The 27,380-nt window shown below is 43.8% G+C and overlaps 9 protein-coding genes across 9 annotated transcripts; 5 read left to right on the top strand and 4 right to left on the bottom strand.

The window, feature by feature from the left end:
• Positions 1–271: 271 nt before the first annotated feature.
• On the bottom strand, positions 272–1,677 carry Bfra_002821ia (putative decaprenyl-diphosphate synthase subunit 1 protein; the record flags this gene model as incomplete). Its single annotated transcript, XM_037333235.1, has 3 exons — positions 272–433; positions 485–978; positions 1,137–1,677. The coding sequence occupies 3 exons, from the start codon at positions 1,675–1,677 to the stop codon at positions 272–274; spliced, it is 1,197 nt and encodes a 398-aa protein (XP_037195363.1).
• Positions 1,678–2,025: 348 nt separating this feature from the next.
• Bfra_002820 (putative vacuolar h+-atpase assembly protein) lies at positions 2,026–3,172 on the top strand (the record flags this gene model as incomplete). The annotated part of the gene is made up of 2 exons (XM_037333234.1): positions 2,026–2,493; positions 2,636–3,172. The coding sequence occupies 2 exons, from the start codon at positions 2,026–2,028 to the stop codon at positions 3,170–3,172; spliced, it is 1,005 nt and encodes a 334-aa protein (XP_037195362.1).
• A 2,679-nt stretch (positions 3,173–5,851) lies between these two features.
• Positions 5,852–6,940, top strand: Bfra_002819 (uncharacterized protein; the record flags this gene model as incomplete). The annotated part of the gene is made up of 2 exons (XM_037333233.1): positions 5,852–6,057; positions 6,127–6,940. The coding sequence occupies 2 exons, from the start codon at positions 5,852–5,854 to the stop codon at positions 6,938–6,940; spliced, it is 1,020 nt and encodes a 339-aa protein (XP_037195361.1).
• Positions 6,941–7,621: 681 nt separating this feature from the next.
• Bfra_002818 (putative dna-binding protein) lies at positions 7,622–11,498 on the bottom strand (the record flags this gene model as incomplete). Its single annotated transcript, XM_037333232.1, has 2 exons — positions 7,622–11,283; positions 11,402–11,498. 2 exons carry the CDS (start codon positions 11,496–11,498, stop codon positions 7,622–7,624), a joined length of 3,759 nt encoding a protein of 1,252 aa, XP_037195360.1.
• A 363-nt stretch (positions 11,499–11,861) lies between these two features.
• Bfra_002817 (uncharacterized protein) lies at positions 11,862–12,143 on the top strand (the record flags this gene model as incomplete). The annotated part of the gene is made up of 2 exons (XM_037333231.1): positions 11,862–11,946; positions 11,968–12,143. 2 exons carry the CDS (start codon positions 11,862–11,864, stop codon positions 12,141–12,143), a joined length of 261 nt encoding a protein of 86 aa, XP_037195359.1.
• A 328-nt stretch (positions 12,144–12,471) lies between these two features.
• Positions 12,472–14,071, top strand: Bfra_002816 (putative alpha beta hydrolase fold family protein; the record flags this gene model as incomplete). Its single annotated transcript, XM_037333230.1, has 4 exons — positions 12,472–13,172; positions 13,328–13,504; positions 13,550–13,637; positions 13,691–14,071. 4 exons carry the CDS (start codon positions 12,472–12,474, stop codon positions 14,069–14,071), a joined length of 1,347 nt encoding a protein of 448 aa, XP_037195358.1.
• Positions 14,072–14,779: 708 nt separating this feature from the next.
• Bfra_002815 (uncharacterized protein) lies at positions 14,780–17,155 on the bottom strand (the record flags this gene model as incomplete). Its single annotated transcript, XM_037333229.1, has 5 exons — positions 14,780–15,232; positions 15,280–15,735; positions 15,817–16,168; positions 16,338–16,638; positions 16,987–17,155. The coding sequence occupies 5 exons, from the start codon at positions 17,153–17,155 to the stop codon at positions 14,780–14,782; spliced, it is 1,731 nt and encodes a 576-aa protein (XP_037195357.1).
• A 2,213-nt stretch (positions 17,156–19,368) lies between these two features.
• On the top strand, positions 19,369–24,460 carry Bfra_002814 (uncharacterized protein; the record flags this gene model as incomplete). The annotated part of the gene is made up of 4 exons (XM_037333228.1): positions 19,369–19,585; positions 19,697–20,328; positions 20,384–23,738; positions 23,808–24,460. 4 exons carry the CDS (start codon positions 19,369–19,371, stop codon positions 24,458–24,460), a joined length of 4,857 nt encoding a protein of 1,618 aa, XP_037195356.1.
• Positions 24,461–25,330: 870 nt separating this feature from the next.
• Bfra_002813 (putative nucleoside-diphosphate-sugar epimerase protein) lies at positions 25,331–26,847 on the bottom strand (the record flags this gene model as incomplete). The annotated part of the gene is made up of 4 exons (XM_037333227.1): positions 25,331–25,933; positions 25,985–26,205; positions 26,521–26,726; positions 26,831–26,847. The coding sequence occupies 4 exons, from the start codon at positions 26,845–26,847 to the stop codon at positions 25,331–25,333; spliced, it is 1,047 nt and encodes a 348-aa protein (XP_037195355.1).
• Between the last annotated feature and the right edge of the window lie 533 nt (positions 26,848–27,380).

Genomic DNA, 27,380 nt, shown 5'->3' with positions numbered 1-27,380 from the left:
AGGCCGAAGAGATTTGCGAACTACCAGGTAGAAAGACACGTGATACGGGTTGTAGAATCAAAGAGCTATTTGTGCAAACCGGGTTAATATTAATACAAAAATCGGCCTTTGATTCCTGGAGGTATTAAGCGTCTATTTTGATTCTTGAGATCCTGTCTATATAATTCCCGCCAAGTTGAAAGCTTTTTGTATAATACAATTGTTTTGCATCCGGTACAGAAGGCGTGATATCGTTGGTACAAACCAAAAACTTCTATTTTGTACATTTCATTCATTTCCTTCGTTTCAAGGTCTTATCCGCCATTTCTATCAGGCCATCCTTGGCCTCGCTGTCGGGGAATGCACTGATGGCAGAAATTGCCCTGCTCGCATATTCTTCAGCCAAGGCACGAGTTTGCTCTAAGCCATCGCTTTGTAGCACTAATTCCCTTGCCTGCGATTCTGTTAGTGCGAACTCTTATATACTCGTCGTGAGATAACCTACCCGCAACACATCTCCTTCCTGAGAGAACTTCCTTCCCACTAGGGAGCCCAGCTCTTTGTTATTCTTCCATGCAAATATCAATGGGGCAGTCGCAAGACCCAATTCCAAGTCGGCTCCTGCCGGCTTTCCCAGTTCTTTCTCGCTGATTGTATAATCCAACATATCATCAACAAGCTGGAATGCCAATCCCAGGTTCTTACCATAATCATACGCTGCATCAACAGTAACACCATCTGATCCTCCGAGTAAAGCCGCTGCCCGGCATGACTTTGAAATTAAGCTTGCGCTTTTCAGGTATGTCTTTTGTAGGTAGTAAGAGATCGTCTCTTCAGTCCAAACAGGATTCTTTTCGTCTTGCGCGGTGTTCTTCAATTGCATGAATTCTCCCTCGACAAGGTTCGCAATGACTGTCGCCAATAATTCGGTGACTTCCGCATCACGCAGACGTGCAAGAGCTACTGAGGCTCGGCTCAACAAAAAATCCCCAGCCAAGACTGCCATTTTGTTCCCAAATTCGAGATTGGCAGATGGGTTGCCTCGCCGCGAGACGGAATGATCGATGACATCATCATGTAAAAGGGACGCAGTGTGAATAAGTTCCGTAATCTCAGCCAAACGTCTTTGAGAGGGGAGTATGTCACTTTCGGCTGACGAATATGTTCTGGCACATGTGCCAAAGGGTTTAATGTAGGTGCGGTAGGATTTACATCCGAAAGAATGGTAGTCGGCGATATTGGGTTGTCTATATCTGCAATTTCTTGATTGGGATTATATCGAGGAGATTTGGGCGCTAAGGCTGTAGCTCTAGACATTAGTAGTACAATCATAGGTCGTACATGCTTGCCTTCAGCTTGTGTATAGTATTTCGCAACAGTGTCGAGAGAAGGATGTCCAGATCCAAGGAGTTGCCGTATGTTGCCAGTCAGAAACTTCATCTCTTTCGCAACCATTCGTAAAGGGTCTATCGAATCGGCCCCTCCTGTCGCCCGGGTGGTAGCATTTGAAAATACATTGGACGCCACAGATACCGCCTGCGCCCAGGTTGATTGCTTCCGCCTTGTAGAGTTATAATGGTATGGACGAGTGAGTATAGGACGTAGCGATGCCGTGCAAGCTAATTGACACCGAAAACATGCGCCATTGACCTGCGTTCTGGTTATGGAGGAGCTGGGTAAGAGCTTCGAAGCCCTCATTGAATAATTTCTCATGGCCTATGAAACCCCCACTATGTCGAAATACCAGTTTTTCTTCGTGGAAAAGACAGTTTAAATACTCAATTCGACGTATTAGTACCTCGAAGTCAAAAGCGGCCGTAGTAGTCCTTGTAAACCTGGTATGTATGAAAGAATGTAAGGAATATAAAAATTATTCCCCGCAAGATTCCGAGCATGAATATTTCGGTTGGACTAGACCAATGTCGGACAAGTTGATGCCGATAAGCAACTTTTACCGATAAGCTTTGAAAGCGGGAAATGATATTGGAGCTATCACAAACATCTGAGATTGTGGTGAACTACTTGATACATTCATAGATTGCGAAAATGGTTCTCCTTACCATGACTCCGGCTATAGTTGAAGCATTAAAACTCCTCCACAAATTCGAAAATGGCCATTCTCATGACGAGCCAACACAGCTGCCTAGTGAACAGCAAACGGAGAGAGGAATTGAAGAAGACAATCTGAAAACCTCCTCGGAAAACAAAGTCCAACTGAATGCGGAAGACAACAAGACAGATGCAGATATCACTGAAGAGAATATCCAGACTAAATTGCTGGCACAGCAGGATGTGCCCACAGCGAGTTTGGAAGACGCAAACCTGGCAGAAAATGCAAAGGTGTCACAGGAACCACTGTTAGAAAATCCTAAAATTGGTAATCCCATATCTCATGGTCAAACCATTGATCTATCTCGAAATTTAAGGAAACATAATCTTTCACCGCTCACTTTGGAGCTCTTGCTTCGAGGGTCTCGTGTCTATGTTTCACCTCCCGTACCAAAGGCGGAGCCTGTAAGTTATGATTCAAATCTGCCGATGCCGATTCAATTTAATATCTGAAATAAGCTCGATTAAGATATTCACTACATGTTCCAAATGGCACATGCTCGGCGTTGGGCGATAGGCATCTAAGCTAACATTATATCATCTGTAGACGTCGGAATATAAAGCTCTGATGGCAAGACTTCGACGCGAAGAGGAAGCTCGAGCATATGAACGAATGACAAATCCGCCGCCTCCTATGGAAACATTCGCACAAAGATTCCCGTCTACATCTGCCGCTCATGCTTTCACTGCCAACTTTCCAGAAGCAGGAAACACTGAGGATGACGACGTTACATATGCGGACATCGATCGACAAATTGCTGTTATATTTAATGTCATTGTATCTATTATTGCTTGTGCATTTGGGTTATGGATGGCTGCAAGATGGTGGAGCACACCTGCCCGATTAGCTTTGAGTATGAGTGGTAGTCTCCTGGTTGGCATTGCCGAGGTGGTAGTTTACATGGGCTACATCAGACGAGTTGGAGAAGCCAAAGGGCAAGCGAAGAAGCTGCAGGAGGTCAAGGAGGTAATGAAGACATGGGTAGTTGGTGGCGATGCAATGGATGAACGAACAGAGCCTGTCATAATTGGTGAAAAGGACGCCATCGGGGATGCACAGCCACGCAGAAGAAAGAACGTTTGATACAAGCTCAGGAAGCTCTGTTTTGAAGTTTCTAGAGGTGTGTCCTATTATGATCTTTTAATTATTAACATCAGACGATGTTGATGGCTCTGTAACAATAATGGAAGTTTCGCGGCTTACGGCAGGTCGAAATCTGTTACGAGTTTTAAATTAGATATACAACAGTCTACCGTGTTTACTCAAATCATTGTAGGTACGCATTGGTTCCGAAAGGTAGAATTATATGCGGCAAAGATTTGAGACAGGCGGCTAATCGACGAAACAGAGGAGTGAGAGGATTGCTTCATCGCATCCCACGATAAATTGGCGCTAACATTACAGGAGATCTGCGAGACATGGACTTTGACCATAATGGGGATATATATTTAGTTGATAATATCCCTAGAAAGTTCTTAGAACATTCAGTCACATTCCTTCGAGTCAAGAACAATACATTTTTGTTTCCATCGCGAATCAGAATACTTCGTTTCGAATCCATCCAACATCTATTTTTAGATACGGGATAATCCCATTCCAACAAATATATCAAGCACATTGCATGACCTTCAACATCCTCCTCCATTCAACTCTCCATCTATACCGAGCTCATAATTCATCCCAGCAATTGATTCAGAATTGTCAACTACCAAATTCCTACAATATACTCGATCTCATCGCAGCTTCTGAGAAGCACAAGATCCGGTCCTTCCAGCCACAATCAGTCACGCCCACAATTACTTTTCGAAAGGATCACGAATTCTGATTAAATCTCGATTGTTAATATTATGGATTCTCTTACTGAATATCAACAACAATTGCAATCCCTGGAGCATGAGAACAAGCAGCGACAAGCCCGCGCACGAAAGGCCAAGGCATCTCAGAATGGCTCCTTTATGTGTGATTCTGCGGAATCCCCGTGTCTTCTGGACGTACAATTAGAAATGCTACGTAGGAGCATGACTTCTGACTCGCATGGGGGAAAGCCAGACTCGACGACATCGAGGTGATGCTTTGCTCTTTTCCATGCAGTTGTTTCTTTGCCGGGCTGGGATATTTATGGGGGTTATGGCAGGAATAGATTCGGGATAAGTCAACAAGGGTTAGACGGAACTTGGTACGGCGGTTTTGGATTTGAAATCAGAGGATACAGGCAAATTTGTCACTTCTGATATGTGCTGGCACATACAACGCCCAATGTTTAATAGAAGGATAGGGCATGGACTCGGGATAATTTAATACGCCCGATGTTGCTAGCCGTGTGGGTTCGTACGTTCGTACGTTCAAGAGATCTCAAGGCGTTCTTGCGCCTTGCTCTGTTGTGTTGAAGGTTGGAAAAAAGTACACACAATTAATAGATATCATAATGCATTAGCTTTCACATCACGATTATAACAATGCCCTGTATTTATGTCGACGGGTGATGCGTCTTTCCTCTATCCGGCTTGGCTAGTTTACTGTGCCGCCGCCACAGTCGGGCACAGCCACTAGCCTTCCCCAAACTATCACATTGTCCTTCTTCTCACAATTCGCGTCTTTCAGATTCGAGGCTTCCATCATGATCTTCATTCCTTTTTCCCTATTATCAAATGGCACTCGCCCGCCAGCCTCATCTTCTCCCGTCCCCGCCCCGTATTCGTTCTCACTTCTTGGTATCTTCCCTGCATCCTTCAGCCTCATGTATCAATTGGACCTCAGTGATATTCTTATGCCGACATCTTTGGTTTCATCCGGATTTCAGGTTTATTTAAACCCTTTTGTCTGCCTCTTTCATTCTAACTATTTACACGAGGGTTTGTTTGTATGAGGTATTAAATTATCCAATCTGTTGCTCAGATGTCTGGTCAGGAAATGTCGCTACACTACTCCATACATGCAGTGGCTTAAGGATTGATCTTGGGCTTGAATATGAGGTAAGTTAAGATGCGAAAGGGCGGGATGCAAGAGGCTGGGATGGAAGAATGATTTCCGAGATTGGGTTCTGAGTTGAGTGAAGTAAGATTGGGTTCTGAGCTTACATTACTACATTATTTCGTGCAGTATACGAAGATGTTGTGGTGAGGCACATTATCTTGGATATATTTTGGGTTTGGGATGCTATTGACGTTGTACAAGGCATATTGAAGAATAGGCAGGAGAACATGAGAATACATGAGTCAGAGGTGTTAGTACCCTTTCTTTCACATCTTGTGGTTCAGAACGGAGTTTCAGTCGCAGCCTTGGGATCCTTCGACATGGTTGATATCCGGGGTACCTTGTATCCTCGCCCGGAAGGATTCCTTCTTTTTGTCTTCTAGAAGAAGGCCTGCCTCTTAGCTTATAACACATCATCACGGCAGAACACATATTTACATGTGAATGCTCGGTCATGGATCAATATAGCTACGATATGTGTATAATTTCCCTTTCAGTCACCGAGTACATCGTACGCCTCACAGAATACATATCATGTAGATACAAATCTACAACAGTCGTACCTCTATGATCTCATGCCCTCCTAGTGATTTTCCTCTTTCCTTTCCCCTCACCCTCGCCCGATGCCCATGTCCCAAAACTTCGTTCTATAAAGTCTACTGCGTAGCCCGTTCCACACTTTAATCGTTGCATTGTAAACGGTCATTCTTCAACCCATATCCATGAACCTTCAACAGATCAACTCCCTTTTCAGATAATGATATTCACTCAGCCCATTTCCGTACTATAATGCCCTCCCGCGAAACCAACTCCTCCCCCAACACCAACAACCCATCACAAACCTCCCCTAAAAACCACAACACCCCATATCAAACCGACTGGGTAACAATGACCGAAACAACAACATCAGAAGAAGGAGATATCAAATGTACCCCCGTATCAAAAGAAACAACCCCTACTTCTTCACCAGCAAGAAATGTCTCGGCAGATACTGTGTACGTACCTATGAATCCATCCATCCTTACAAATTCAAGGCACCACTACCACGTTCTAACATATCCCAGTACCTCTCATGAGATCCCAACACCCAACAGCGAAGCCTCATATGAAGCCTCAAATGAAGCCTCGCGCCACATTGGGCCAGAGGCAGAGACAGGGACAGGGTTCTCTCGCTACACACCGGACGCTGTGGAAAAGCCACCACGTTTCTTGGAGAGAAATGAATGCGGCTATGATATCGATATTGATAGCGACTTCGATATAAACATGGATATAGAAAACAACCCAGACGACGACGACGATGATGATGATGATGATGATGATGATGATGAATCTCATTACACATACACACACAAACCCAACTCATCCCTATCTCACCTGTCTCATCCATCTCACTCTTCTCCACTCTCCCACATACCCCGCACCCCTTATTCCCTCCACACCCCCGACCTCGTCTCGTTTTCTCCCGCCCTAGAAAATTGCGATGAGCACTTCAACAACTATTTCAAATACATCAAGTTCTTCGAGAATGATCTCACTATACCCCGGGAACCCGAAAAATCCAAACCCGACCCCCAATCTCGTGATACTTCAAATTCCGATGCTTCCATAAACGTCGAACATTCAGAGACAATGCATAAAAAACAGCAACAAAAACAGAACTCCATTCCTGAAAATGGAGGAAGCAAAACGACAGATTCTCGTACACGCATTCATATGGATGAGTCTTCCCAGCAGACTTCTTCTATTCTTCACATCTCGGGTTTAGATGAGGATTACGAACGAGATCCCCACCTTGATTTATATGCCGAGACGGACTTTGATACTTCTTCTGTATCTTCATCAGCGTCGTCAGAAGATAAAGTGGATGGATGTTAGAGGATCTTGAAGATTTGGTGGGGTGGGGGGTTGCCTGGGAGGGGTTAGTTGTGGCATGTATGAGATGAGATATAACGATATGATGTATTCTCGACAACCACAAACAAGGGAGATAAATGCATATTTAGCGATCAAACCACAATCTTCCTTTCAAAAGCATGGGAAGGCCGGGCGATGGGAGGGAAAACTGCAAAAAACATTGTGTATCAGATACTCTGGAATAAGGACCAACAGGACAGGGTCGGCTCGGCGTTATACATTTTGATAGTTTACGTATTGAATAACTACTTTAGGAGATTTCATCACCTTGGAAAATTGGAAATGAAAAATAATCACCACTGCTAGAGAGACTTATGCTTTACCCTCTGTATTCATGCTATCTATGATACCGTGTGGTCGTTCTTATGACTTGGTAATTAGTCTCCCAAAATTTCTACATCTCAGATATGTATGCTCGCTTGCATTCATTTGATATGTGCTCGCAAATCACTTAGCTTTTTATGTTGCTTGAAACGCACCAACTTGTGCAGTTGAAAAATGTACAATACCATATCCCTTACACCCTCTTAACTCCTTCCAACAGCAAATTTCTTTTCCCCGGGTATCCTCCACTCATAAGCTAACAAGCAAGCAACCGATCCATTGTGATAGTGTGTGTACCTTTCTTCTCGCACCTCTTATTTATTGATCGAGCTCAACGCTTGATTCTCTGCCGAAATATATACCTCCCTCACCATTAATACCAGGTGCCCTCTTCTTCATTACTTTGGCTGGAATATCTGACATATCGTCCATGATACTCTCTGCATCACTCTCCGCATCGCCATGACCATTTGAATAAACTTGACCAGACTCATCGAGGTCTGCACTTTCTTCTCTCAGCTCGCTATATCCCTCTTGCAATTCATGTTCTGGTGTAGCAGGAACTTGTAGTTCATCTGGGTCTTGCATTTCGGAATCTTCATCGGAGTCGACGGGAGAGTAGTTCTGAACAAAATCATTGAGGGGTATGTCTTCCGGCTTACGGCTGATGGAATTCTTGTTCTTCTTATTACCATTGGAGCCACTGCTGCCGAGATGAAATTGAGTAGATTGAGAAGTTTCATTGCTGGGATATTTATCGTTCAAATCGTACTGTGCATCAGCCATTTCAACATCCTCAGAATCTGAGTTGGAATCAGATTCTGGCTGGCGCTCTGGCTCATCTTCACTGCTCTCTTCGACAGTTTTCGTTCTGGCTGCCAGTTGACTCTTCTTCTTGTGCGTAACCTGCTTTGTCTTCGATCGTGGTTTCTGAGCATTTTCATCATCGTCTTCGTCTTCGTCTTCGTCCTCAGATCGAGGCTTCTGCGCACTGGTTGGTACACCATCATCGTTATCATTTTCGACGTCGCTATCCACTACCCTTTCAGTGCTCAATGCAAATGATTTGATTGGTTTCTTGACAGGAGCTGCACGTTTGGGCTTCTTTGCCGAATCAGGAACTTGAACAGAATCATTAAATTGCTCGCTCTCTTGGTTGCCGGCAGAATTGTGGTCTCCTTGTGATTCATTTGTCTTAAGCATACGATGTCTCATCTTGGCCTTGGAGCCACTACCACCCACATCGTAAAGCTCGGGATTGTTCTCAAATATGGCACTGGTTTTCGACTTCCTGGTTCTCTTCTTTAGACCGGTCGATTCAAAAGGCAAGTCAACATAACCTTCGGGTTCATGAGGTGCTGATTGCTCATATGCTTCGATGAGTAGCTGAACATTCTCTTGAAGAGTCTTATTAGCATGGGTTGTAATATTATGTACCAAGCCGCGAAGACAGATTCTCATTTCCATTGCATCGTGGTTTCGATCGAGCTTTTCGTCAATCGCTCTCCAATCAATCTTACTCTCCGCTCCTGCTTTACTATCGCGAATAGCTTTTAAAAACTGTAACTTCTCTCCAGCCAGAGTCTTGGTTGCTTCCTGATAACTTTTGAGGTTCTTCCAGCTGTTGCTGATTACAATACGTTCCGCGACAAGGTCATCTGTAGTAGCTCGTTCTCGATTTTTGATCGACTTCCACTTTCGATAGCACTGAAGATGACTCCTGGAAAGATCCATGAGCTCACTGACTTTCATCCAGCTTATATCGTGTTCGTGATAAGTATCGTCGTTTTCCTCCTCAGGTGTGAGCAGTCCCTCTCGACGTCTATCTTCACGAACGAGGTCGATACATTTTTTGACAGCATCTTTGAGCTGATGTTCCTCCTCAAGTTTCCAGGGACCAAGTTCTAAATTTGTGACAGATAGATAATTTCTCCAGCGATCACGACAATCATCAGGCAAACGATTGAGCCGAGCACCGATGAGAGACCACTTTTTGGGCATTGTCTTGAAGAGTTCCATCAATTCTTCATCTTGCTCGGGAGTCCAGACACCTCGTGCTGCATAGTTGTGAAAGTTTCTCCTGCACCAACTCTGGAGGTTTCGCTTGGCAACATCAGGTACTTCCTCTGTCATGAAATCCCAAAATTTCTTTCCATCATTGAGAGCATTGTTCTGAATGATGGTATTGAGAGCATGCTGTTCCAAGTCATTGTCGACACGATACAACTCCACGGCGTCTGCGATCCTCCTTGTCTCGTCTTCATTGAGTCTTCCATTCCCGTCCCTTGGTCTCGTAACAGATTGACTTCTGCTGCGTTTTGGCTTAGCTCCGCTCGAAGGATCTTTTTTGGCCTTGGTGGATTTTTTGTTGGTCGATTTTTCGGCTGTTGCTTGTTTTTGCTTTGATTTTTTGCCCGATTTTGGTGTGTCCATTGCCACTAGAGAAGGCTCATCAACAGGCAAATACCTCTTTCGACGAGTGGTTGATGTATCCACTGACCGTTCCTCATACTCCGAACTATCATCCGAGGAGTCTTGAGCATTCCCGGCAGATGCTGATCTTCTGTCAGAAGCGGTCCAGCCGGCCATCTCTTCATTTCCAGAACGACTTGTTCTTACAGCAGGTGATGAAATAACCACATCAACATTCGATGCAGGCTGTCTTGTCTTTTGCTTAGTTTTTGATGCAGTCACAGTGGAACCTCCATGTTGAGCATCGTCCGAAAACATTGAGCGAATGTCACCATTTCTGGGATCTGGATCAATTTGTTTTCTTTTCTTCGATTGGTGCTCAACTTGTTCATCAACAGCTGGCCTCTTCCCAAGAGCCTTTGCAGACGGAACAGCTGGTTCTGATTCCAAGCGACGATTCTTGCCGGCAGAGATGAATTGATTCAGTAGGGCAGCCGAGTTTGCATCGCCAGCTTCCGCTCGGTTGACTTTCGGAGTCTTTGGTTTAGCGACAGATTTTTTGGCCTTTGACTTTGAGGGTATAGATTTGTCAGAAGTATGGCTTTTATTGCCCAGCACCTGAGTAACATTTTCCTCAATGTTTTCTTGTGATTGATCTCTCTTGCTAGTATTCGACTTCGAAAGGTAAGATTCGTCTCCAAAATGGTTGTTCAAAGCATCTCCTAAAGAGACTTCGTCGATTAAGATCGGAATTCGATTTCGATCGCGAGCTTCCTCATTCCCTTGCGCAACTTCTGATGCAACTGTCTTCTCCATCTTTGACTTTTTCTTTTTCTTCGATTTTTCGTTGGCATGGGTCAAGTCCCCTCCGGCTTTAGTCTCTATTTGTTGGAGAATTTCCTCTTCACCTAGTGGTGCCGAATGTAATGTGCTGGATCTGTGGTTCTTGCGACGGTTTTTCTTTTTCAACGCCGAATCGGTGGTTGTCATCTCGACTTCAGATTCTTGATGTTTTGTATCTTCCAATTGTGCTGCGTCAACTGGCTCATTTGAGACATAGTCTTCGTAGATAATCTGCGATTCTCCTTGTTGAGACTTCCGATGCTTGCGCTTTTGTTGCGATTTTGATTGTATAGTGTTGCCCAACTCAGTCAATTCTTCTGTACCAAGCTCTGGCTGGTCAATTTGCCCAGATGGGTAAGCTTCTGAGCTTGCCTCTTGTCTATCTGCATCCTCGGTATGAGCATTATGATTTAACTTTTGTCGTCTTCGCTTTTCCTTTTTCGCGCTCAATTCCGAGGCTGGTGTAGGTGAAGTAGTTGTATTCCGTTCTGACGCGCCGACTTCTTCTGAGCTTTCTTGAATGCCAGCAATCTGATATTCTCTCTGTAGAACACTTGCTGATCCACCCATACTCTTATTCTTATTCTTCTTCTTCTTATCTTTCTTGTGCTTCTTCGTGCTGGTACCAATGTGGTCATCTATGCTACCAAATTGGTCACTTGCAGGTTCTCGAGAATTGTCCATGATTAGATCTCTGTTCAGGAGAGATAGAGTTGTTTCGGATTCTGAATTAGGAGGTGACAATCAGTCCTCTACACCAAAACAAATATGTCAAGGACAATTGGGGAGATGTGCAACAATCTCAGGTCTCTCAAAAGCAAATAATAAAAAAGTTTGATCTACCTTGAATTATCTTATCAGTTTGATCACTTATCGGATCCTCTTCTAAATTCTCGGGTTCCAACTGTGAGGAGAATAATCCTTTGGCCCAACTTAACATGCTTTGCGATTCATATTACTTTGGATCGTTTCTGTGAACTTTGATGAGGGAATCGTCAATGAAAGTTGGTAGAAAGGAGGGGTCGTGTCTGAAGAATTGACTTGAATCAACTTTGGCGCGTAGAGTTATTATTGATTTACTCAGTAACGTTAATGATTTTATTTTTTGGGAACTCGGATCTAGCGGCCGCTAGAATAGTAAGGATCTGGTATCTAAAGCTTCAGCTCGGACCTATTTGTGTGTTTGTGCAGGCTGATTAGTCAGTCAGGTCGGTTAAGCCTCGGATCTCCTGGCAAAGATTGAGACCCAGACTGTGTGTACAGTGTAAAACAAGATACTCAAGATCTCTTATATAGATGTGACATGCAATATGTTGGTACTTCGAGAAACTTGACAGCTCCTGCCCATACCATTCATACGCAATCAAGCGCTCATATTCGCGATGCTGGTGGATTGAGCAGATAACAAGAGCAAGCAAACAAATGCATCCATCCTATGTTCACTCAATTACATGTCAACTCCCAATACAAACAAGATATCATGATCAAAGAACCAAGACAAGAATGCATTTCGGGTGTTGTTCATGAGGTATTGGTGGAAGGTCGACAAAACACGAATCTCAAAGAACTCCAGTTGGTATTATAAGCCATGTCCCTTGATGTATGGAATCACTTTGGAAAAGCCACACAGACTGCTTCTTGTGTGCCTCTGTTACTTATTACTTCCTAGCTCAAATGCACACTCCAGATTGTTTGGTTAGAAAAGTGTTTTGTTCTTGTTGCCAAGTTGTGCAAGTACATTGGTGTCATGTTCTTGCTGCGGGGTAGGTAACACTCTCACCAATATGTTTAGTTCATGCAGATTAGGACGAGTCTTTAACACCTTTTCATCAAACATTGTCCCTTCTTTTTTTACACATTTCCACGTTCTTTCAGTTCGCTCTTTTCATTCATGCATTAAGGGATCCTTCAGGATGGCTTCCTTTTCTCGCTGGACCGATCTATCAGATCAACTTCATTCAACTCTTCCAGCCTTTGACGAACTGATTAACAAAGATTCTCAATATAATGCTTTTGTAAAGACCCCGGCCATTCTTCCCCAAATAACCTTTGGAATTGGTGCATCGGCCTCAAACAACATTATAATTATTGCCATAGATAACGGTAAATGTCACGCGAGAGTTGGTACGGCCCAGGAGGCTTCATTCATACTATTAGCATCGCTTAGACATTGGGAGCAATTCTTTCACCCGATCCCAGTTGCTCCCTTTCAAAGCTATTGGGGTATGTTTGGAATGAACATTAAGCAAAAAGGCATTGAGATTCAAGGAGATCAAACATCTTTTACTCAGCATACGCATATCTGGAGACGAGTTCTTGAAGTGCTTCATGACGCATATTGCGGGCCGATGGAATTAGATGAAGAGCCTGAAGTTGATGAGGATTATGTCACTGGTCGTTATGTATACTTGACCATCCCAACATGGGGAAAGTGCAAGGTTTTCTATGAACAAAGCGGTTCTGGGAAACAAGACATAGTTTTTCTCCATACCGCCGGTGCAGATGGTCGACAATATCATGGGGTTATGAATCATGCTGCCATGCGTGAGAAGTGCAATATGATAGCTTTTGATCTACCGGGCCATGGGAAGAGTTATCCTCCTCCAAATCACTGGTAAGTAAGTGCACATGGTAATCTGAAATATACTTTCTGTTGTTGGGAATATTAGAGGTCCTATCATAAATTTTTGACTTTCATACAGCACCACAAGTTTGACGTTACTCTACAATCGAACAACATGGAAAAATTACTGACACAAAATCCGCTAGTCCCGGTGATTATACAAATACCGAAGACAGTTATGTCGGTGCTATAACCGCAATAGTCAAAAAACTGAAATTGAACAGACCCATTATATGCGGAGCATCCATGGCTGGACAAGTATGTTTAGCTGTAGCAACTAGAGCTGACGAAGTTGGTGCCGGCGGGACAATTCCACTACAAGGGTGAGATTTTCATCCACACAATAATGGCATTACTAACAGCCACAGCTGCGAGTATCTTAACATGGATCGACAATTCAACGACCAGTCACCCTATGTTAATCAGTCACTCTTCAACCCAGAATGGGTTTACGGCGTAATGATATAGCCTACCCATTCGCCGAATCCAAAGCTAAAACCCACCCACAGATGATGTCACCAACCACCCCTCTCGCCAACAAACAACTCATTTGGCACATGTATAGCGCATCCGCCTACGGAATATTCCACGGGGATCTCGACTTCTACTTCGGCGGTTTCGACGGCCGCACCAGAGTCACCAGCATTGATACCAAAAAATGTCCAGTATTCATGCTGACTGGCGAATATGATTGGAGCAATACACCTGCTGTGTCTCAAGCAACTTGTGATAAGATTCCGGGGGCGAGACATAAGGCTATGCCTGGCATTGGACATTTCCCGGCGACGGAGAAGCCGCAGAAATTTGTACCACATCTCTTGGAGGCGATCGATTGGATTCGTCATATGAGAATGCAGGATGGGGTGGGGGATGTGGAGCGAGATGTTTGAGTGGTGATTGAAACGGGCAAGGGGAGCGGTTGATAGAGGAAGAAGATTGTATGCGTGGGTTTGAGTTGCTCATTCAACATGGCGCGGAGGAAGTATATGTTTATTCCAAAATGTATCCTAATGAATACAAAACTTCGTAGCAGTCTTGTTTAAGTTCATCTTTCTTTCTTATTCTCTTAACTTGCAGTGTTTATGCAAAAAAAAGTATCTTGATAAAACAAGGAGACGCTTCTGCATCTCAATTATAGATCTTCCTTGGACTTATACAGACAATATTATATACTGTCTCTATTTCCCCCAAACTCTCACACACATTACAAAAAATCCTTCTAAGAACTCTTCTGCCAGCTTTTCCAAACCGATTCATTAAGTCTCATAGCTCATTCTCTATTCTACCACTCTATGATCCATCGCAACGCTAAGGCAGGTGAAGAAGATATTACGTCTTAAGTTGCGCAGACAGTATTGGGGTCCATATATGAAGTTCAAATATTCAAACTATCAGTTCTCGCGAGAATCGTTCACATCGGATATATGCAGAATGAGGAATTAGATCTACGCTATCTAAATATTGCCATTTAATATCAATAGCCTAGCTATTTTGATTCCACTCCCTCCCTTCTAAATATACAAAAATCTCACAATCATACATAAATACATCCACTAACCCTTCCCACCATCCTTTCCTCCCACTCCCAGTCCCACAATCTACTTATCCTCCCCATCACCACCATCTTCCTCCGGTTTTTCTTCCAACACCACCTCCGTAACCTTTGTACCCCTCTTCTCCCCATCACTCATCGTAATCTTATACTTCCCACCGAGCACCAAATCCTTCGCCACAATCTCTCTCGTTCTGCCCAAGCTCTCAATATCGTTGATCCTCTGCAACGTCGCTTCGAGATGTTGTTCGAATCCCTCTTCGGCGCAGATACTGCGGAAAGCTTGTTGCATGGGCACGGAATCCGCGCGCACCATCGCTTTCGAGGTAATGGTGAAGAGATTCACGTGATCGTATTGCTGGATGAAATCTGCGCGCGTCATAATCTGGCGGGCTTTGTGGAGGGGGATCTCAGGAATGTTGTGCGAGCCGTCGTCGATGTAGGTGGGGGTGTCTTTTTCGGCGGCGACGAGCGCTTGTGCTAGGACCATGGCTGCGGACTGGGGGGTGTGAGTGTGAGGGAGGGAAGAGGGGGGAAGATACTTACAGCGTATTTTTGTTGGTCCATTACGTCGTCGTCCATTTCCATGCCGAGGATCCAACATTGGTTGAGGAACCAGCGGCGTTCGGTGTCGATGATGTTGTTGCATGTTTCGAGCATATCAGAAGATTTGGCAACTCGGTTCAAGAATGTTAGACGGCCGCCTACACGGTTGTAAACCTCATTTAGTATTTCAGTCGAAGGCGTTTCGGCATAGTATTTCTGGCGATATCTTTGGAGTGCAGACACGGCTAGGCTGCGGGGAAGATCTGGAATCGTGGTAACTTCCATACGGGTCGCTAGCAACTTTAATCTTTCGTAAACCCAATAGTCATCGCTGTTGAAAACCATAGTGACTAAGTTGGAAGCGGCCCATTGCTCAGCACGTTGTTGTAACAGCTCGAGAAGGTCTTTGCCATTCTCGTCGTCTCGGAGAAGGTGTATCGCATTTATAATGACAATCTGAGATCGTAAGTATTGAAACATTACTCAGAACATGCCCTGGCCAGTAATATCTGAGATGAAAGAAGATGCATCACTCACCAAAGGTCCACGACCAGTACTCCGTCTCTTCAATGCAACTTTCTCCAATTTGTTCATCGCTCTCTCAATATCCAACAAAGCTGTGCTATCTCTTGGTCCTCGTTCGGAGAAGTATGATCCAATGTAATCTTCATTGAACTCAAAATTGAGAGCTTTTCCCAAACGTACTCTGAAAATCTCAGGGTCCGCATGTGCTTCAAACATACTAACTCCTTCACCATCAATTTTCTGCATGGCCTCAAGCAACATACTGGATTTGCCCACACCCTTTTCTCCGATCAATAGATGATAGTGTCCACGATCTTCTCCGTGTACTATCTTGTCAATTTTCTCTTGCTCTGCACGGTGGATCCTATGTTTAATCGAGGTCAGTAATGCCTACTAAGTCAAGCACAAATCTTGGCAGAAAATGAAGAACAAAAACTAAATCCAGAAAAAGAGAAGTTTAAGAAAATGGGAAGATGTGGTTCCATGTAAAGAATAGGAATGGGTGTTAAAAGCAGCAAAACTTGTGTACGAACCAATGTTCATCATCGTCAGCTGCATACCTCTTTGGCATCTGTTTCGTAGTTGCGGCAAGGTCTAGAACTGGATCACCCGGCTTGAAGGCAATTTCCATCTTATGAATAACCATCCATTTGTAGAACCTATGATAGAGATAACCACCTAAGGCAAATCCTGTTCCAAGTACAATGATAGATGCAAAGGCTGTCAATGCAGCGTCGAGCATTTTGGTCTTCGCATTGAAAGGTTCATCATGTGACGAGTAATCCTTTCGACCATTCCGATATTGATTGTGGGATGATTCATTCTCGGAATTGCCTGTGTATACTGTCAGATTGATATCTCCGAGAATAGTTGTAAATAAAAGCAAGAAGTAAACGATGTTAGGAGCACGTGGGTTTCACGTGTGAAGAGATGGTAATATGCACTATAAGTGCTAGCTTTTAGATGTGCATCTCTGCCATCTATCTAGATCGGCATCATCCGATTAATCTATCTGAGGCATTTCACATAGCTTATACAATGTTGATAGCTATGGGTTATAGATCAACTGAGACATCCCCATTGAAAACCCAGCTTCCGATGAAAAGGAGCGAGTCAGACAAGTAATTGAATGCCAAGCAATACAGGGCAAGGACGGAGAATTGAAAAAAGGGACAAACTCACGTTTTCCTGAATTGAAACCATTTGAATTATGTTCTGAAGCCGTTTCTGTCGAGAGACATCGTAGTTGTGATTGTGTGATGATGGGTTTCCGTGTTTGTAACCCACAGCGCGTTGTAGAGGCGCGTATGGTTCTTTGGACCACGGCTCTTTGAATGGCTGAAGGTTGCATCGCTAATCTTTCCCTTTCCCCTTTTCTTTCTCTAGCTTAGGGCGGATGTATGTATGAGAAACCTGAAGTGGAAAAGAGGTGTCAAGGAAATTGTGTCGATTGGATATAATTATCGGAAATCATTTCGGTGTACTTTTGTTTTTGGTTGTTGTGTTTGTTGTTTAGTAGGGGTTTTGGGTTTTGGTGAATATGGTCAAAGTTCGATGTTCGTTCGTAATGTTCTTGGCGGCGTGAGAGCTTGAGCTATGGTAAATTAAAGATTACGACCAAAGTTGTGATTGCGTTCTGAAACAAGTGATATTCACGGGAGTACTAGGGACTTGGGATTCATCTCGACTTGAGATCTCTCAGGTTCATGCCAGTACAGCGGAACTGATTTTGCCTGGGCTCCTGGATTCCTATAATTAGATCCCAAAGTAAACAGAATCCTGCTAGGTAGCTCATTCTTTTTTGGCAAGAAGCAGAATCCTGTGTGATGAAGTGACAAGGTTAGCAAGCATAGCGAATTACAATCTAGCAATCATCTCCAAATCTGCTTCTTGTCACGGGACACCGTCGGATCACTGCAGCTGTCAATACAAGTTCGGATTCAATTATGATATTCTGCTCGCTGCAAACATTCTGGTGTGACTTTGTTGCCGTCTGCTTGTACAGAATCTCCACGACTTGTAACGTCCATCTGCTCCCAGGTCCTCGAGAGGGTTAACTCTGCAGAGTCTAAAAAGAGCTCCGAGTGCAGAAACATAATCAAATGGAGCTACATGACGGCCGAGATCTAATAATATATGAACAATAATAACAAAACTCATGGGGATGCTGATCCTTGCCTGGTAATAGACACAACCAAAGTTAGGCCCAATTTTTCCTGTACGGTGACCCTTCATTACCTTCCTTACCAGGGCACAAAATTGACCACTTACAACACCATGGTAAAATCCTCAAATCTTTAATCACACAACCATCTAGCACCGAACATTGTCTACGGGGCAATTGATCTTCAGAGAACTACACATACACCTGTAAACATCATGAGTACCTCACACAGCTTCCTTCTACATGCTTCTAGAAAAGAACACTCGCATTACTAGTGACGGCAATTAACATTCTAGACATCATCTTTCCTGCATGTATCCTAAGGTCCTTTCCTCTTTCGGCCAAAATGATTCTCGAGCTGTACCCACCTAGCCCTACATCGTCGACTGTCCAAATCCATGTGGTATTATGATGGGTGAAGAAGTTCTGACTTGAGAGCTAATATTTCCGATGCAAGATGTGCGGGATACCCGTCATACTCGACCACTTCCATAACCAATATATTGACTGCTTCTGCCTTCGAACCATGCATGAACAATGTTGGGGAGTAAATAATCTTCGTTGGGATACTTTTGAACGACTTGAAGCTGCACGCCAGAATGCAAAACCATGTGAAATATGCAGCCAATGCCATATATGGGCACGCTCTGGCTTTGTACAACCCAAAATCCCTTGGAACTGACCGTTATTCAGCTGCCAGAACCGATAAAGCGATGCTGTAAGAATTTCGACCAGGAATCATTATTGAGCATGGGTCTCTCAAAGCAGCGGATCATGGGCACATATATGATCTATTGCTTTCCGTTCTAGTCAGACGGATGGTGGTTAGGATGGTATAACTCTTCCGACCCCAAGTACCAGTTAGAATCTTCCATCATATGTCAAATTCTCCGTCCCCGGATCATCTACTAGCTAGGATACCTTGCTGTTCCCCGTTTGCCATGCGGATGCCAACATCAAATGTGGGTGCCGAGTCAACGACGAGTGTCAATATTTAGTTATCAAGAAAGCAGATGATAGCTAAATATCCAATACAAATCCTCTTTCAAATATCATCATTAAGAGTCTCTCTCAAACATTTGCTACTTGCATCAAATCTCCCCAGACTATTATTGGTATACAGTTGGAGGGTTTCAACAATACTGCTGTGTCGTCTGATGTATACTTGCTGGATGACAATTTGGAGAGTTTATACAGATTACCTATGTATCAAGAGTTGAAGAGAAGAAGAAAAGAGGATCTGTAGCTTTTCTTCTAAAGTATATTCAGTAGAGCTTTTCAGATCTTTCGTCTTGTCATTGGCGTTTTCATTCCTGGAAATATTCAATTAGAAAATTCATTCATTATCACGTATTTCGTTCATTGATTGGAGGAATCTTAAAAGCTTTTATCTCAAAGATATGGCGAGAAAGTCGTTCTCGAGTGGTTCCTGGCAGGATGGGGTCTCATCCACTAGGTCTTCCTTATCTTCAACTTCAAGCGATCCGACCGATAACTTTCCCATCACCACCACCATTGATAAACACGCAGATCAAGTTCCTTGGATCATCAGCCATGTATTAGAGTGCCATCTATCCTCTGAACTTCCTTTGAAAATAATGTTTTCCTTTAATGCGGGTATGTGAACACTTGTTCAAGCTTCTTCTCTCTTCCCGTTATTGGCCAATGTTGGGCCGCACTCCGACATGGTTTCTAAAAACAAAAGCTGACTTGATTTAAAAAAATTAGGGCATCGGGTGCCAAAATTAAAGGAAGCGCACAAGTGGTGGCAGTACGAACCAAAAGGAACAGCTATTATACACTTCTTGATCTCATTGGAAAAATCAAAGCCAGGGAATAAGGAAGACCCAACCAGCAAACCTGGAAACGTTAAGCAGGATAAAATCAGTGAAGCTGAAGATACTCAAGAGGACAAATCCAGCGAGCCCCAAGATGCTAAGGATGAAAACATTAAATCAACAATTCGAAACCATGCTGCTTATGATCCCTTTATGGATGCTTCAAATGAAACTCTTCTTGATATCAACTTTGAATCGGAGTTTCCAGGGGGCAGACGGGCAAGTAGAGGACTGCCACCTGATTTCATCAGAAAGTGGTGCTTGGATAAAGTATTTACAAAGGATCAAGATCAGGTGGATTTTGATCAGGCTCTCACTGGCATTGACTATCTCCAAGATCTTGAATGTCGAAGACGAGAGGCTCTTAGGGAAGTTGCTTTGCGTTTGAAGATTAACAAGCACAATTGGAGAAGAGTTCTGAGTGCTGACCCTGATGCTAAAAGTTGGGTGGAAGATATTCAAGCTCAAGAGACAATCATCGAAGGCTTCTATGCCACTTGCTTCGTTGATCTACGAATCTGGGTATGCAAATATGCTTCTTCAAGACCATTGGTCATGCTGACCCTTCATTTGATAGACAATGCTCCATGAACTTAAAGCTCATCCCTTTTACAAGCCGAATGCTCTCGCCATGCTTAATACCTTATATCCACCATGCATTCGAGATCTTCCGAATGATCGCATTGATCGCGACAAATTACGAAAGCATCGAGCCAAGTTCTATAATCTCATCATCCAGGTGACGTGCGAAGGTATCGAAGCTTTGAGAGAGTTTGAAGCACTTTTAAAGAACCCTGCATGCAAGCATAATTGGGTTGATACTCGAGAGAACTTGAGAGATTACATTGAGCTAGCCAGTAAGATGATCGAGCAATCTAACGCTATACACGACATTATGTTCTTCAAGAGAAGCGCTGCAATAGCATACAGTATACGGTCTGCACGCTCAAGAAGCACAACCGCATCCTCATCTAAATCAGCTCGCACTGAACGCCAAAGCGATCAAAAAGAAAAACCAGTCACAGTAAAGAATACTGTTTTCGATTCAGAAAAGCCAGCCCCCCAGCATCATTCACAGAGCACAACGGAGAACAGGAACAGCAAAGAAGATACATCATACCCAGCCACCTCAAACTCAACAAATGAGCCTCAAAAATCTGATAGAGCTGAGGCAAAAGTACACAGCCGAAAACGGTTGGCATCTCCAAAACGTCAACACGAATACCGTGAAGAATATCACACCATACCAATGAATGCACCAAGAACGCCCCGTTCAGTAGTGACAACCCCTAAAATTCCGGACGCGCAAAGTTTCTCAAGCTCAAGGTCATCAAATGGAGATGGGAAAGAATCGGTGCGCAACCAGCAACGCATACTTCGATTAAACACACCGTTCATAGAACAATTCTCCGAAGCGGCACATCATAACAGTTTCCAATCTTGGGTCCCATTGAAAGATGAACAAAATATGTCGCCGTTCCGTCTGACAGCATTTCCTGATCCGTGGTCAAGAGGTCCTCCTAAACCAAAGTATCAGCTTCGTCCACAAAAGGTATCTGAAGATGAAAAACTTCTGCGAGTCTTGTGCCGGCCAGAAGCTCCAATGGAAAGAAGAGCATCATTTCCAAATGGAGTTTCAAGTTCATCCTCACGAGCAAGGACTTCGAGTGTTGCTTCCACCAAAGTAAAATCTCGCAGAATGTACAAAGACAGCGGTGCGACTTCATTTGAAACTTTGCGGGCTGGCTCTTCAACACACATTTCACAACACGGCTCTTCGACTGGGTTCGATCCGATGAAGCAAGTTGAGCATGCCTTGAAAAGTAATTCAAATGCAATCAAAGCTTATCAAGCCTTGGATTTACGAGAGCTGCCCGGGTATCCTTCAGCTCCGAAACCTATCATTCCAGAAAACACCCAAAGACCTCTACTCCATACACAGAAATCGTGCGGCACTTCCGGTAGCATTAGGAGCCGGGCCTTGAGTGGCGCATCTTCAATGGCTGTTTCTTCACTAACCTCGCAGCAGGTTACCCCAGTCATAGGCGCTTCTCGAAACCTTCAACTGCGTAAAACACCATTGTGCGATTTTACTACAGATCTGGAGTTAGAGTCACACCATGCCAACCGCGACCATACGTTTCCCTTACCTCAAACTGCTGCAGCGATCACGAAGCCCAGAATTAAGCTTCGTAAAACGCCGCTACATGATGCTGCCAATGCGGAGATGCAAGCCCCAAGTCCACTCCCATCAATCTCAAAGTCGCCTTTATCAATGAGACAAGAAAGTCCTATCACACCAACCCCTGGAACTCAACTTCATAGAACTGCTTTGCATAGTTCTTCCGTTGAAGTCCAAACACAAAAGACATCTCTGTCCGGCTCAAAATCACCTATACCCTCACCATTGTATTCTGATTCATCATCCCCGCGTATGGAAACTCGACAAAAATCAAAGAAACTCATGAAGTCGAGGCCTTATAATGATCTTCAATGCGAAGTAATGGCAGACCATACGACCAAGAACATGACTTTCGTTATGGGGGAAAATCTGATAGATGCAGTTGTTGGAGACACCAATCTACCAAAAATGTCTCCAAGTGCCAATCTTTCATTCTTGGCTAGTCCATATGAGCCTTCTGCAGTGTTTCAACCCAGATTGAGGAAGAAGAGTAGTATGGCAACCATAATTTGTAGGAAGTCTATTGAGAGTTTAAAGTCGGTCAGATTTGAAGACACCGAAAATTGCCCTGAAAACACAACTCCGAAAACTCCTAGAAAATCATCTGAACGTTTAAAGACCCCGAGGAAATCATCTGAAAGTTCTAAATCTACTGATATCAAGAGCGGTGATAATGCACTTGGTATTTCGATGCCGAATGCGCATTCAACTACTGCCTTTTCTCATTTACCCCCTATTGATTCAATAGATCCTTGCGTGGATTTTCCACCACCGTCATTGCCTAAGCAGATATTGAAAAAGCAGAAGAGTCTGGGTTTATTTCCTCGTAGAGGAGGCGAACCATCAAATTATGCCGTGGATTTTCCAGAGCGAGCAGCACTGAAGAAGCAAAAGAGTTTGGGTCTATTTCCTCGCAGAGATTGCGGAAAAGAGAAAGATAAATCTATGCAATCGGCTCCGGCATCTAAGTCTCAAGATATGGGAGGCATATTCGATGGTTCACAGCAAAACTGCACGGCATATTCGGCCCATACAGCCATTGCTTGCAGAGAGCCATACAGATTTCCCGTCCCGCCTAATAGACTTCCTATTAATCAGGATGACGACTCTCAATCATTCCACTCTCCTGCTGAAGCAGTCAAAACCCCAACTATAAATGACTCTTCCATAGAATCGAAACCGGTGGTCCGAATCAACACAGCTAGAAAGTCTTCCGCAATATCAAACCCAAGTCCTATCTCTCCCGCAAACAAAGTATACGGATTCATTCCTCCACCCCTCAAAAAGCAAATGAGTTTTGGCGGCTGGGAAACTGATCTTGATATTGCGTTGGAACATGAACATCATCTCAAGCTCAAATATGCAAAGGCACAAGTCGCATCTCAACAAATTGCGAAACAAAGAGTTTCTCCTATTGATACGATTTTGTCTAATGATTCTAATGAGTCAAATCCCCTGCAACTCAAAAAAACATCAAAGCTTTCAAAGACGACATCGTTTGCGGATGATGAGGAACAGATTTTACAACACCCGACGACACCGAGCTCTGGGAAGTTGGGCAAGCTTTTCATGAATGCGGGAGCGAATATCAGTGCGATATTTGTTGGAAAGAGTGCCACGACTCCTAATTTGCACGATCTGCAGGGTCAATCGCCTAAGGTACCTGTTTCTATACTTTCTAAGAAAGAGGGAAAGGATAAATCTGTATCTGGTAAGGATGGGACAATTGAAAAGCAACATAGAACTGGTAGTAAGTAATTTCCCTTTTTTCCCCATTATGTATGAGGAGTATATACTGACAATTCTCCTCTTCAAATAGCTTTAGCCACCCTATTCAACAGTATTAATCCCTCCCGCATCTTTAGCAAACGCTCTCACCACAACAGACCTTCTCTATCTCATAAACATAAATTAGTCAGCTATCGTCGTCGCGAACAACTTCTTCGAAAGCACTTTAGACTTAAAGCGCACACACTGCAACGATACAAAAAGCAAATGGTACTAGAAGATAGTCAGGGGATACTTTATGCGGAGGGAATCAAATGGTTAGATAGATATAAACCATTTGTTCGAGAAAGTCCAGAAGTTTATAGGAGGAAAGAATGGATGAGGTCTTGGTTACTGGAAGGCGCGAGGACGGAGAAAGAGGGATTGGGGAAGGTGTCTGGAGCTCCATTCTTGAGGGATGCTAGTGTGAGGGTGGGAGTTAAGAAGGGCGGGAGAGATACGAGAAGAAGAGTGTTTGAGGGGTTTGTGGCGAGGGATGTGAGAGGTGTGAGGGGGAGAAGGGATCAGGAGAGCGGGGTAGAGAGGATATTGGAGAAGATCGATTGGAGGAAGGAAGGGTGGTTTGAGGAACCGAGGGCCAGGAGAGTGAGGAATGGGAAGAAGGGTGAGAATGGGCAGGTGGCGAAGATGGGTGAGAGGAAAAAGCATGTTATGATTAGTACGGAAAAATATGATCGGTATTGATAGGATGGGATGAAAGGAATGGGAATGGGAAATTAGCTGGGTATGAAGGATTGGAATTAGGATAAGGAACGGAATTGGAGATCGAACTCTCTGTGAGATATTTCTAGATATCGGGGATTGGGAATAGTGTTTATTGGTGGTTATGTACTGGATTTTAGTATCGGGGTTTATATGAATAAGACGGTAGTCATGATTGTTGCAGGAGAGGAGAAGATATGAGGGATAGGAAGATGGTCGGAGATGAGAGTGAGATGTGTGTTGATTAGTGTATGTATTTTAGTGTGTTATATTAATGGAATTGGAATGAATATCAGATGATAGTATGTCGTAGTGGAAGATGAGAGCTGTTCCAGTATCGACGACGTTAGAGATAAGGGATGGAGTATCATATTGATGCGATCAAGTTCAGCCGTAGGGGAGCTGGGGAGAGCAGGATAGTGATAGTTTGATAGACGCGCACGATTCAGAAGGTTGAGAAAGATGGAACGCTGTGGAATATACGTATGAAAATGTGAGTTGAATTGGTATACCTAGTATTTATACTCAAGTAAGAAGGTGTGGTTATTTCAATAACTCTGAATATTGAAAACGAATAGGAGGTTGGTCTATATCTGATAAAGACTGCCACAGCTCTCACTGTTAAGTTATTGGCTACACACTCTTCTTTTGCGATAAATGTATTTCTTGACAGTATGATAGGAATGCCGAAGGTATTCGTTCAGAGAATGCGGGATCTCCTTCTAATTTTGCATCTATAAGACCTGATATCTAATGCGAAAAAGTCTATTCTAGTTACATAACCCCCCTCCGAGAACCACGGAATCTGCATTCAAGATTCTCTTATCCAGATATAAATATCTATACAAAACATCACAATCCATACGTATCATCCAATTCCTGCATTCCCGCCCCATCATCCCTTTCCTTATAATAAACCTCAAGAACCTCATCCAAACCCTCCCCCACCTTCTTCGCCCTCGGCACCCATCCCAATACCTCCCTCGCCCTCGTACATCTCACCTGCATATTAACACTGAACAAATACGCTGTGAGCGTCCCTACCACTTTGACCGCTTCCGAGAATGGGAGTTCCTTGATCTGTGTATCGTGCACCAATTTATATGGTGAGTTTGACATCTTGGAGATGAGAAGAGTCATGTATTCTCCAAAAGTAAGATCTTCCGATGCAGCGAAATAGAAGGCCTCAGGACCCCATTTTCGAGGATCGGGAGATGGGTCGGTGAGGGCGGAGGAGAGGAGAGAGAGGTAGATTTGAGCAAGATCGAGAACGTGGATGTGGGATTGGAGATTTGTGATGGGGGTGATAGCGAAGCCGGATTGAGTGGTTGTGATTGCGGAGAGGAGGGGAGGAAGAGAGATGGGAGTTGGGTGGAGGGGAGAGGGGGAGAGGCCGTGGACGACGGTGGGGGAGACGATGGCTATGTTTGTGGATGGGGATGCGGCGAACACGAGCTAGGGGTGTGTTAGTGTTGTGGGGAAAGGAGGGCAATGTAAGGAACATACAGCGTTGCTAGTAGCGTGGAGTGCGGTGGGTGGGAAAGATTTCAACGCTTGGATATCGAGTACGTCGTCGAAGATCTTTGGTTCGATTTGAGAACTACCGGGCGAATCCCAGAGGAGCGACCCGCCGGCAGTATGGATATAATATGCTTTTGGGGAGTGGTTGGCTGACCCTTCAAGGATAGCTGAGATAGCTACATCTTGCTTGACGTCGGGACCCGTATCTGTGATGAAGTTTAGTGAACTATCTTGGGTAATGTTGGATGGGAGATGTAGATAAGGATGAAGCTTTGGAAAGGGTATCCAAATTCAACAGTCAGAAATTGACCAAGACCAAAGGCAACTTTGATCTCAGCTCTTACTACATGAGACAAAGGTTTTTCATGCACAGCATTACTGAATATCATGACACTCTTTTCCCCGATGTGAATAAGAGAGGGGTTGGATCCAGGTACCCGTTCATTCTCTCGCGATAAGCGACAATAGGAGGGAGCGTTTCACTCCAACAAATCTGGTAGACCAAGTCCACGGTCACTCACTGATAATAACATCCGCTTCTTTCGCCTCTCTAGTCAAGAGATCCAAACATGTCAAATCCCCAACAACAAAAGTTACTCTCGGGTACTTGCCCACAAGTATTTTGCCTTTCTTCTCATCTCGTACCAATGCTTTAATGTGGATATCTGGATACTTCGGGTAGACGAGATCTAACACAGCGCCACCGATGTGACCTGTTGCTCCGATACTATAGTGAGGAAATTAGCAGACTGACTCGACAAAACCAAAGTTCTATTCGTATAACACATTCCGGATAAACTATGAGAGAGAACCAGGCTCAACAGAACGTACATGAATATTTTCGACATGTTTGATTTATTCGGTAATGGTATGACCCCGGGTTATTTTCTCAACAAGTGATACAAAGGACAAATAGTATCAGATTTCAATGTGTTTTCCGAGGAAAAAATGTTGTGGAATTAAAATTGGTATACATAATGTTATTAACACGTCTATATAAGGCAGTTGGAGGTAACATTGCCCCTCAATTGACGATAAGAAATTGGTAATCGTGGTACGCAAGCATGTGAGTAGAGCGGGGTGCTTAGTCGTGCATGCATTTGAAGAGGTGTGACTTTATATGTGAATGAATGAATGGAGTCTTGATGTGCAATCAAGGTATCATATTTGAAGATTGAGGTGACAGAACATCATCAGCGTCAGCGTCAACCGTTGATTACATTGTTTGGGTAAAGGAAACTTCCTTCACCGAGGTCTCGACGTGGTAAGATCAGACACATGATGAGAAAGCAATTGTGAAATCGTACATGAGTATGGCTATTATCATGAATTAGATTGGAAATGGAGAGTAATTAAACGTAACCATGTATTGACAGTCATA

The sequence above is a fragment of the Botrytis fragariae genome (assembly GCF_013461495.1).
Source record: "Botrytis fragariae strain BVB16 chromosome Unknown tig00000012, whole genome shotgun sequence".
In the NCBI taxonomy this organism is placed as follows: domain Eukaryota; kingdom Fungi; phylum Ascomycota; class Leotiomycetes; order Helotiales; family Sclerotiniaceae; genus Botrytis; species Botrytis fragariae.
The sequence above is the reverse complement of the archived record's forward strand: the minus strand, read 5'-3'. Positions and strand labels throughout refer to the sequence as shown.